The sequence below is a fragment of the Panthera onca genome, chromosome C1 (assembly GCF_046562875.1).
Source record: "Panthera onca isolate mPanOnc1 chromosome C1, mPanOnc1 haplotype 2, whole genome shotgun sequence".
NCBI lineage: Eukaryota > Metazoa > Chordata > Mammalia > Carnivora > Felidae > Panthera > Panthera onca.
Window position 1 is genome coordinate 18,567,924 of NC_138346.1, and position 10,127 is coordinate 18,578,050.

The window sequence follows — 10,127 nt, forward strand, 5'->3', positions numbered from 1 at the left end:
AAGGTTGAGGCCTATACGGATCCATCAGGCTTCCTAAATCTTAGGTCCATCTGGAATTTTTTGGAAGGAGTAAAGAGACAGGCTTCACTCCTGCCCCAATGGCTGCCCAATGACCCCTAAGCCTATATATTCTCCCACAGAAACCTTTAACACATCTGTGTTAATATTTTATTCTAGGACTTCCTAATGCTTTTTCATATGTCCTACACGCCCCTCTCCTATGCTTACCAAATTGTCCCCAAATTTCCCTTTGGTATTTTCACTGAGATCGCATTGCATTGAAATTATAGATTAATGTAGGATGAATTGACATCTTTAGAATGTTGAGACTTCTTCTCCAAGAACAAGATAAAGCTTTCCATTTTTCTTAACATTGTTTTTGTTCCTGAATCAGCCCTTGTTCATCGAAGGTGCTCAGGCAGGTTTAATGGGAGGAGGCTGTGAACTTCTTTGGGGAAGGGAATAGGGGAGTTCTACTTCAGGGCCAGTCTGTGTCCTTCAGAAAGAGCAGCAGGTGGTGTCCCTGGGGCCCTGATCATCTCGAAGTGGGGTAGGGGGCCCAAAGGCAGCAGCTCAGGAATTGGCGCCTAACAGGAGGTATTCAAGGGTCCCTTTAAAAAGTCTCCTGCCCAACCCCCCTCCACCACTCACTACATGCACACAGCAAGGCTGGGAAGTTCTGGGAACAGTAGGGGTGACAGGCCCTGGGGGACAGTCTGACTGGGCAGGAGGGCAGCGCACAATCCATCTCAAGGGGCGTGCGACAGGGCCCTGGGGGCCCCCAGAGGCAACCAGGCAGTCAACACAGCCAGGACATGCTAGGCTTGTGCTTCCTTTTTATTGTTTCTGTTCAGAGCCCCTGCTGCAGGGGAGGGGCAGGCATGGAGGGGGGCACCCCTCCCCCTGCCTGAGACCGCTCTCTGCCTCTCTCCTCTCCTCTCCTCTCCAGCATCTCGCCCACCCTCTCTCTTTCTGAATCTCCTGCTCCCACATCTGGCACCTTCGGGGGTTCCCTCTTGCAGCCCCTGCTTTCTAAGCCCACTGTGGGAAAGGAAGGGGCCATGGGGTCAGTTTCAAGCCCCCATTCCCACAGGGGCTAGTCTCCCAGTCACCTGCCCGGCGTGTTGGGGAGGCTGCCCTTTCTCTCTGACCCAGGCTAGGGAGTAGGGAGTAGGCACGTCCATAGGTTCCATCCTGATCACATGGGGTCTCAACACCCTGCTCTGGAGCCCTCTCCAAAGCCAGAGGCTAGAGCCTGAGGTCACAGAGGTAGGAGGGGCAGGGGCACTGCTCTGCCTTGGCTCCATCCTGGCCCTGCCCAGCACACCCTGAGGGCAGCCAGGAACCAGGCTCACTCATCTCCAACATCCAGGACTCACACAGCTGGGGCTGCCTGTGCCTGGGCAGGGGTGAGCCATGTCCCCTGTAGGGGCCATGAGCAGTGGTCGGTGAGCAGGGGTCAGAGGCTGTGAGGGGAGCACTGTGGCTGGGTGTGGTGACCTGGGATGGAAGGAGGCTGGCTTCAGGAGGCAGTGAGGACAGGGGCGAGGATGGTCTCTGATGGCAGAGGGGTCTCTGGCTTTAGAGCACCTCATGTTGCTGCTGTGTGGCCTCACTGACGACCTGGGGGAGAAGAGAAGCCCAGTGCAAACCAGTGTTGGCAGGAGAATGGAGCCCCAATCCTGGGTTGCCCCCCAACTCCAGGGCAGCAGGACCCCCTCTCCTTCCAGGTAGAGGCTTGAACCAGCACAGTTGGTGGAAGGCACCTGGCTGACAGCCTCTCAGACACACCCCGTAGCCCCCCCTCCAAGGGTAAGGGGACCAGGCAGATGGCTCACCTCCCCATCCCGGGTCTCGATGGTCTTGATCATCACTGTCTTCTTGGTATGGACCTCAGAACCCCTTTGCTCAGGGCTTGTTTCTGTAATAGATCCAACCACATAATCAGCCTGACCAAGTCCAGGCCTGGGCCACTCCAGGGACTAGAAGTTCATCCCTGGTTCCATGGGATGGAGCCCAGAAGTCTCCTCCCCCTTCAAGATGGGCCTGTTACTTCTTCAGCAAGACTTCATAACCTGTCCTTGAGCCCAGCATCCAGCAGCGGGCTCTGCAGACACTGGGGCCAATCCCATGGCCGGGAAGGGCTCAGAAGCCAACAGATGTGCTCCAGCTATGGGCTGATTTAGAAGGGTGGGGGATCCCTGAGGCCCCAGACCACCCAACATTCCCATTCTTCACACACCTCTTTGCTCCCTCTCTACCACTGGGCTCCAACACAGCCCTGCATGAATTTGTACCTGGAAAGAACCCCAACCCCAGCGTCAAGACACTCTTTTGGAGGACCTCATGGCACCCAGCCCCTTTCAGACTCCAGATGAGTAAACTGTGTCTTAATGAAAGACAGACAGACAGAGAAGTCAGCTACTGATTCATCGTGCTGGTGGCCAGTCACTTGCCCCTCTACGCCCCAGTGTCTTCACTGTGAAACAGGAACAATGATACTTGCACTGTCATGGCCACAGAACCATTGGTTTGAAAAAGCATTAAGCAGTTTCAGTTGCAAGGCTTACGCTCGGGTGTCTGCATAAACTACCAACTGAAAAAAGAGGTTCTGAGTTTTACAGGGCAGGTCAAATTTAGGTCCTGAGTATTCTGAGTTTGGTGTTCATGAATCTCCTTAGCGAGCAACCAGCCTGTGATGAACGTTGTAACTCGGTGGGGTACGGCATGTATTTTTCCCGATGGAAATGAACGTCGAAGATATAAAAGGTTTGATCTAGGAAAGGCGATCCTGCCAAGGACTCCGACTTGCTTTCCTAATGTATCATTATAGCGTGTTTTTCTGCTCTCTGGGGCTGGAAAGCCACTCGATCTGCATATTACTAATGTCAGAATGGCAGAATGCCCTAGGAGCTCGTTCTTTTAATTGTTTGGCTTTGCTAAGGTTTGGCTCCGTTTTTTTAAAACATGCATCCAACATCTTGCTCCAGCAAACTGGAGGTGTTCAACAAGGAGCTGGGGGTGGGAGTGGGAGTGGTAGGGGATGCTTGGCAATTTGCCAAACAGACACTGGCTGGTGGGTGCCTTGTAGCCCAGGGTGTATGGTTCTAGATGCTTCTGCTGCCAGGCCCCCAAGGACACCCCTGGTACCTTCAGAGTTTGGGTATATTGGGAACATCTTGCTGTCAGACGGTGCCTCTCCCTAACTTCCCTCACCCACCTGCAGCAGCCCCCTTTCTCTTTCCCAGACCTCAGCCCTGTCCCCACGGCTCCATCTTCCCTTCCTGGCTGGCCTCGGGCAGTGCCCATGCCGGACGCCTGCCCCTGCCACCCAGCATCCACTGACCAACAGGCACTCACCTCGGAAGTTGAGAGCAGAGAAGGTCTGGATGGGGATGTTGATCCTGAAAGGGGAGAGACCAAGCCCCCAAAGGGTTAGGGCCCTCCATCTCTCCCTGTGACCCGCCCCCCCACCAAAGCTTGCCCAGGCCCCCTCTAAAGACCATTGTCAGCTGTCCCTGTCCCATTGACCTTAACACTCCCACCTTCATGCCACTAAGGCCATGGGGTCAAAGGTCAACTGCAGCTATCCCAGGAACTGTTCCTTCTGGAAGGATCACTTATTCCATCCCTGACTTGCTGGCCTCACATCAGTACTCCCAACCCCTCTGCCCTTTCCAGTTCACCAGGATTTCCTTCTTCAGGCACTGCAGGGTGTATCGATAGCAGCTGTGGGCAACATCCATCATGTATGCCCACTCTCCAGCCAGGCTGGGAACCTCCAGCCCACCCATGGGAGGGCAAGTGCCAGCGTAAATGCCATCCCCATTTATGCCTAGTGCTGGGAGAATGCAACATTGAGAATGCAACTTGAGCCACCTTAAAAGGTCATTATATGTACATGTAATTCTATGAAATCTGAAATCTCTCTATGTGCAGTCTATCTAAACATGTCTGCTGATTTTTTAAAACCTTAGATATTATCATTCTTATGAGTATCAATAGGTGTCATTTTTTTTTTTTTTTTTTGAGCAATTGACCTGTTTTAAATTGAGGTTAGGTTTACATGCAGGGAAATGCACAGTTGCTTAGTATACAAGTCAGCAAGTTTTGATCAATGTCTACATCCATGTAACTACCAGTCTAAATCAAGATATACAGCATTTCTAGGGCGCCTGGGTGGCTCAGTCGGTTAAGCACCCAACTCGTCATTTCAGCTCAGGTCACGATCTCATGGTTCATGACATCGAGCTCTGTGAGCCCACTCGGGATTCTCTCTCTCCTGCCCTCTCTGCCCCTCTCCCACGTATGCCCTCTCTCCCCCTCTCTCTCTCTCTCTCAAAAATGAATAAATAAACAAACATTAAAAAAAGATGTATGGCATTTCCATCACCCCAGAAATTTCCCTCACATTGCCTTCTAGTCACATGTCATTTTCGGTATCTAGAGGTTAAGTTGCTCTGAGCATGTCATGCTGTCTTATCCTCCGAGCATGTGTATGTGTGTGTGTGCGTGTGTGTGTGTGCACTTGTACACCCTCAGTGCACGAGTCTTGCACTCTCCTTCTTAGCCTGTGTCCAAGGCTCTCTACTTGTCTCTATTGGCCCCTCCTTTACCTTCCTCATCATCCCCTACTCTGCTTTCAACTCCCCCTTGACTGGCAGTAATATTTTATTACTCATTGCTGAACATGGTTTTATGCTGCTGGTTCTTAATTCTGAAGGTGGATGAGGGAATACTTATGTTTCTCTTTTTATAAAAGCTATTAATTAAATCACCTTTACTCAGGTGGCCTTAGTTAATTCTCCACAATTAGTGGTGTGGTGGCCTCGTGTACAAAATTATTTCCAGATCTTGCCAAGGTGATCCTGAGCCCCCCTCCCAGGGCAGGAATGGGCGCCTTAGCACTCCCCAGAACCCCACCACCAGCCCCGGCCTCGCCTCTCACCGGCTTTCCTCGCCCTCCAGCAGCTTCCGGTAGGTGGCGATCTCCACATCTAGGGCCATCTTGACATTGAGCAGGTCCTGATACTCGCGCAGGTGGCGGGCCATCTCATCCTTGAGGTGCCTGATCTCTTCTTCCAGACGTGCAATGTTGTCCTGGTAGCCACTGGCCTCACTAGCAAAGCGGTCTTCCAGCTCCCGCATCTGCCTCATTAGGGAATCGTTCTGCAGGAGAGGGACACCCAGGTCAAGAACAGGCATGGAGGGGTGGGCACTAGTGACCTGGGATGGGGAGAGACACAGCCTCAGAGCTAGGAGGCAACCCCAGATGGTCAGGTCCAGGAGCTGGAAAACTCTTCTGAGCTAGGGGACCCTGAACTCAAGTGAAGTCTTATGTAGAAACCCAGAGAACAGAAGTGATAAAAGGAAGCATCAATGTTCACCCTCTCCACCCCCACCTAGGAGCCCCATAATTCCTGAGAGTCCAACTGAGAATCCACCCATCTGTTTTCATCCCTGTGGTAGATATAAAGAGACAGAAGCCCAAAGAGGGTGTGTGATGGGAAGGAACCAAGGTCACAGAGGGAGAGTGTGAGCTGTAGGCCTGAAGGATCGGGCTGGGCAAGGTGGGCAGGGACTCACAGTGCCCTTGAGGGCATCGATTTCGCAGGTGTAGGACTGGATCTGGTGTCGGTACTCCATCATCTCCTGCTTGGCCTGGCGCAGCGCATCGTTATTCTTGTTGGCTGCCTGGGTCAGGTCGGACACCTAAGGGTAGGGAGGGGCATGAGAAAAGGAGGATGCAGGTAGGGACGGCAAGGGACAAGGGAGCACGGAGACCTGGCTCACCCTCCTCCCCATGGATAGAGCAGAGGAAGCATCTCTAAACAGGGATGGAGGGGGACAGAAGAGCCAGGGCGCCTGGGCTAGGTTACCCACCTTTGACTTGTACCATTCCTCAGCTTCTGAGATGTTCTTAGCTGCAATGGTCTCATACTGAGCCCGGATGTCCCTGAGGGCAGCAGTGAGGTCTGGCTTGGACATGTCCATCTCTACCTGTACTTGTTGTTCCTGAAGTTGGGCCTGTAGCTCTCGGATCTCCTGCAGGGTGCAGCTGGGTTTCAGTGCTTTACCAAGACTCGCCCACATAGCACCCTCACAGCCCCGTTCCCAGAGCCTTGCACTGCCCCCCATCCCTTCCAGCTGCCCTCACCAGGGTCTAAAGACCCTGAAGATGAAGTCCGAGGGCATACCTCCTCATGCACTTTCTTAAGGAACGCAATTTCCTCGTTGAGAGATTCAATCCTGCGCTCCAGGTCAATTCGAGCTAGAGTAGCGGCATCCACGTCCTGGGAGTGATCAAGCAAGAGGGACAGGGTCACTGATAACCCAGGCAGGGCAGAGGGAGACCAGGGGTCACATGGGGTGAGAAGGGTAAGGCTCCACTGGGGGACCAAAGAGGGCTCACCGCTCGGAAGGCAGCCAAATTGTTCTCTGCTTCTTCTTTCAACTGAATCTCCTCTTGCAGCCTGGCCAGAACAGACAGACAGGAAGTGACAGTCCGTGGGGATAAAACTGGCAGTGGAGATGCCTGAGTGGGGGCTGCCCAGGGAGTGGGGCTCCCACAGTGTCAGGAGGCCTGGCTAAAGGGTAGAGACAAGAGGCCCCGCCCACCCAGGGAGGGGACAGGAAGTGGTCCAACTTCTTCCCCAGAGCCACACCCCGGAAGTCTATGTCCCCACCAGATTGTGACCTCCCTGGGATTAGGAACTGTGTCTATTTTATCCACTGCTATGTTCCTGGTTCCCAGCCCCAGCCTGGCCCATGTAGGCACTCAATTATTGTCTGTGTCCCAGTGGCAGGACAGTGATTCTGCTCACTTAAGCTGTCAGAAGCAGGACCTACTAACACTTGCTCTGTTCTTGTTCCCTGTTCAGATGGGAAGCCTGATGAAGCCCACCACCAAGTCCTCCAAGTTTTCTGGGGGCTGCAGCTAGCTCCTCCCCCCCTTTTCCTCTAGCTTATCCATTCCCTCTGTGAAACGGCACAGCCTCAGCTAGGGACAAGGACCAAGATCTGCTGTCTACCCACTTCCCCTGGGCCCCCTTACAGATGAGCTGAGAGCTACCACTTGGATTCCCCAGCCCCTGCCTGTCCCAGCCGGCCCCATCCTCCTTGTCTCCTATCAACCTCTCCTCTCCCTCTGACTGAACCCCGACCTCCTCCCTCCACTCCTCTGCCTGTCCCCCGTCAACACCACCCCAGCATCTTAAGATGCTCTTAAGGAGGCTGTCCTCAGGGCCCAGGTCTCCCACTTGCACCCCCAGGAGGTCCCCAAGAAAACTCCTCCTTTGCAGAGTGAGAGCACGAGGGAGAGACCTGCGGTCCATCTCTCCTCGGAGGACACCGTAGACGGCTCTCTCCCCGGAGTGGGGAGGAGAGGAGTCCCTGGCGCCCTGGGGGCAGGCAGGTGCTGACGGCTGCGCCCCAGCCGCCCGGCCTCGCCTCCCGCGCCCAGCCCATGGAGAAGGGGTTCCGGGAGCGCCGGGACCTCACTTGGCCTTGAGCCGCTGCAGGTCGTCCAGCAAATTGTCGCGCTCGACGTCGACGCGGGCGCGCTGGTTGGTGAGCACCTCCACCTGGCGCCGCAGCTCCCGCAGCTCCTCCTCGTAGATCTCGGCCACCCGGGTCGGCTCGCGGCCCTTGAGCCGGTTCACCTCGGCGGCGAGCGCCGCGTTCTGCTGCTCCAGGAAGCGCACCTTCTCGATGTAGTTGGCGAAGCGGTCGTTGAGTTCCTGCAGCTCCACCTTCTCGTTGGTGCGCGTGGTCAGGAACTCCTGGTTCACGGCGTCGGCCAGCGAGAAGTCCAGCAGCTCGCCCGCGCCGTAGGAGGAGGAGGAGGGCACGCGGGCCGTCCCCAGCCGGCTGGCCCGCAGCGACCCCAGGCCCCCGGCCCCGCCCGACGTGCGCGACACCTGGTACACGCGGGACGTCACCGAGCTCGAGGAGCCCTTGGTGCCGAAGCTCCCGCGCGGGAACACCGGCGAGCTCAGCGGGGAGCCGAGCGGGAAGCCCGAGGCCCCACCGAACCTGCGGTGGTAGGAGGACGTGAGCTGGCTGGACGAGTAGGCCTGGCTCATGGTGACGGCGCGGGCGAGGCTGGGCGGCACGGAGGAGGCGGCGGGCGGCGGCGGCCGGCCGGAGAGTGGATGCGTCGAGGGGAGATAGGGCCCCTTAGCCGTCCGCACTATTTGTATCCCTCCTGACATCAGCCCCCGCCGCCCCTCCCCTGACAGCTGCAGGATCCCGCTGTCCTGCCAGGAAGGGCGGCCGCTGGCGTGGGGGCGGGGAGGCCGGCTCCCCCGCAGGAGGCCTGCGCCCCTCAGCTGGTGGGAAGGGGCCTGCAAGAGGTGTGGGGCAGACTGGAGGACCTAGGAGGGCAGAAGATGGGCAGGCCTGCCAACCCCTTCACCGGGGGCAGCAAGCATGTCCAGAACCCCTTGACAGGCCTCTTTCAGCCCTTGGGTGCCTGGGGAGGGGGACGGGAGTCAGGGGAGAGAGTAGGAGAGAGGGTTCCACTTGGTTTGAGGGTGTCCCTTTTGCTCTAAGGAGAGACTTTGAGTCATTTCCTGAAGGGACAAGACCTATTCCCAAGAAAGGCTCAAAACCACATCCTCCCTCCCCTGCAAAGATTTTCTAGAAGGGACGGAGTTTCGGCAGGGCTCAGGCAACACAGCCCACCAGCCGGGCATAGAGGAAGAGGGTCTCCAGGCAGGCAGGGTGGGAGAGGATCCTGGGGGGCAAAGAACAGTCCTGGCCAGATCCCGCCTGCTCCTGAATCTACACTGGTACCAGGGTTCTAGTCCTGAGCCTCAGTTTCCCTCTGGGCTAGTCTAGGCCCTTCCCCCACCCCTCCTCGGGAGGGGGGGGGGGTAGGGCGGAGCCTCAAGTTTATAAACAACAGGGTGATTTCCAGAAAGAGTCTAGTGCCCTCTCAGTTTCCAGTTGCTGTGTATTCTCACCCCCACACACCAACTTCGCCTGGCTTCTGCCCCCTTGTGCCCACCCCCACCCATACTCTGATTCATCCCCCTACTCACATCACCCACACCCACGTACACCAGGGGTTTGTATTTTGTCAGGAGCCACATGTCAACCCAGCCATCTCTCTGGCAGCAACAGCTGCCAGCCCTGACATACCAGAGCTGGTATTTATAGAGGAGAATGCATCAATCCGGGAAGCAAGTGCACGGGAGAGGCGCTCTGGGGGATGGGGGCCCGTACCTGAGGAGGCATGGGTGTCAGATGGCGGAGGGAGGTTTGGGGAGAGAAGCCCCAGTCACTTCCCACCCCCATAAGGCTCCAAGCCCCCAGCAAGAATGGAGTCCCACAGAGGACCTGTCCAGTCCTTCATAGCTCCCCGTTCGCAGCGTACAAGGTACTGGCTGACCTCTGAGGACTTCTCCACGAGCACTGGCTGTCTCCCTACATCTCTACCTGGCACTTTCCAGGCCTCTCTTAGATCTGACCCTCTCAGAATGCAAACTTTGGAATTAGGGTGCTGGTCCTGGCTTAGCTCTGCCGTCACCAGGGGGCCAAATTACTAGCAGGCAAGTCCTTCTTCTTTGTGTCTCCACTATAAAGTGGAAATAGTCACACAAGTCAAATAAAGTGGAAATGGTCAGCCTTGCCATATCTACCCCACAGGGGTTTGAAGAGGCTTGGGTAACAGCATGCAAATAATACCTTACACATACTAAGCACCCGCTGTGCTGAGCACTCCCCACCCATGACCCCCAATCCTCCAACAATCCTATAAAGTAGGAACTAGTATTATTCCCAGGGATACTGCAGGGAGCTGAGGCAGTCGAACTCCAGAGCTGTGCTTTGCCCCCAGAATGGATGTGAATGTGCCAGGTGAACTGTAAAGGGCTTTGTTACTGCTGTCTTTTCAAAGTCTTTCTACACCAAGTATCTAATTTTTATCCAGGAGACAGGCCTATGAGGTGGGTGGGGAGTTCCAGATATTCTTATCCAGGCCTGGAGTCAGTGCAAGCTGTTGAGTTCTGGTTATTTTTGTGTCTTGTCTCCCAAACTAGACTGTAGGCTCCTGGAGAATTTTAGAGACCATGTGGATCCTTAGCATATCCTAGGCAACAACCGTCCTTGTTGTAATTCAAACT

At 55.5% G+C, this 10,127-nt stretch overlaps 1 protein-coding gene across 1 annotated transcript; it reads right to left on the reverse strand.

The window, feature by feature from the left end:
• Positions 1-819: 819 nt before the first annotated feature.
• On the reverse strand, positions 820-8,188 carry DES (desmin). The gene is made up of 9 exons (XM_060623725.2): positions 7,501-8,188; positions 6,413-6,473; positions 6,198-6,293; positions 5,884-6,045; positions 5,587-5,712; positions 4,949-5,169; positions 3,361-3,404; positions 1,839-1,921; positions 820-1,623 (listed from the first exon to the last, which is right to left on the reverse strand). Exons 1-9 carry the CDS (start codon positions 8,082-8,084, stop codon positions 1,582-1,584), a joined length of 1,419 nt encoding a protein of 472 aa, XP_060479708.1. The 5' UTR covers positions 8,085-8,188; the 3' UTR covers positions 820-1,581.
• Positions 8,189-10,127: the final 1,939 nt, after the last annotated feature.